Below are 1,176 nucleotides of genomic sequence, written 5' to 3'. Positions count from 1 at the left end.
AATGAAATGAAAGAGACAACATCTGACATACAATATTGGAGGGTTTTAATAAGACCATATATCCAGAAATGCCTTATAATGAAGACACATATTGATTTCATAAAGTGAGATCTGGCCTCACAGAATACACACACACATTTCTTTTAGCTTCTTTTCATTATATTTGGACTAGATTTCTTTTCTACCCAAATCCTGTTGATTTATCTGAAGTTTGTAACTCTCTTCCTAACTTCCCTAACAATTGAATGGCTATAACTAGACTATAATAATATCCAATATTATTTTACCTGAAATCTAAATATATTAAAACCGAAATAGATTGAATTTTTCTTTTTTTCATTTTAAAAGAGCCACAATAGACAGTTATCCACAGTGGATGTCATCATGTTTAAGAAGTTTTTACAGCTGTTTGTTTTTCATTTGGCTCTGACTGAAATTGTTCTCAGCGGGAATGTGCTAATTTGGCCTACAGACTGCAGCCATTGGTTAAATATTAAGATCCTTCTTGAAGAGCTGATTCAAAGAAATCACAGTGTGACTGTACTGACTTCATCAACAACTTTATTCATCAACTCCACTCCTGATGCCTTCTTGCATTTTGAAGAGATTCCGGTTTCCTATAAAAAAAGCAACTTAGAGGAAATAATTGAGCATATGATCGCACTGTGGCTAAACCACAGACCGACACCTCTCACAATGTGGACTTTCTACAAAGAACTGGGAAAGCTCTTTGATGCCTTCTACAAAATTAATACGCAAATCTGTGATGGTGTGTTAAACAAACCCACGCTAATGGCAAAACTTCAAAAGGCTAGCTTCGATGTGTTGATAGCTGATCCAGTAACCATCTGTGGAGACCTGGTGGCCCTGAAATTGGGAATTCCGTTTGTGTACACAATGCGCTTCTCTCCAGCCTTTACAGTGGAGAGGCACTGTGGGAAAATTCCTTCACTGTTCTCTTACGTACCTGCAGCCTTGTCAGAGCTCAGTGACCAGATGTCCTTTGGTGAAAGGGTTAAGAACACCCTATCTTATTCTCTACAAGACTTTATATTTAAGTCCTACTGGGGAGGATGGAATTCCTACTACAGCAGAGTTCTGGGTGAGTCTCAGGGTTTCCCCTGTTGATGACCTCAGATAACTTCACTCTTATTCATTCAGCTAAAGTTATCCACC

At 38.0% G+C, this 1,176-nt stretch overlaps 1 protein-coding gene across 1 annotated transcript; it reads left to right on the top strand.

Annotated features, from left to right (window-relative positions):
* Positions 1–384: 384 nt before the first annotated feature.
* On the top strand, positions 385–1,102 carry LOC129675078 (UDP-glucuronosyltransferase 2A2-like; the record flags this gene model as incomplete). Its single annotated transcript, XM_055605137.1, has 1 exon — positions 385–1,102. A coding segment is annotated over exon 1 (718 nt), but the record flags the coding sequence as incomplete, so codon positions are not given.
* Between the last annotated feature and the right edge of the window lie 74 nt (positions 1,103–1,176).

This window comes from Psammomys obesus, unplaced genomic scaffold (genome assembly GCF_907164565.1).
Source record: "Psammomys obesus unplaced genomic scaffold, mPsaObe1.curated_primary_1811, whole genome shotgun sequence".
Lineage (NCBI taxonomy): Eukaryota > Metazoa > Chordata > Mammalia > Rodentia > Muridae > Psammomys > Psammomys obesus.
This window is presented reverse-complemented; position numbering and strand designations above follow the sequence as displayed.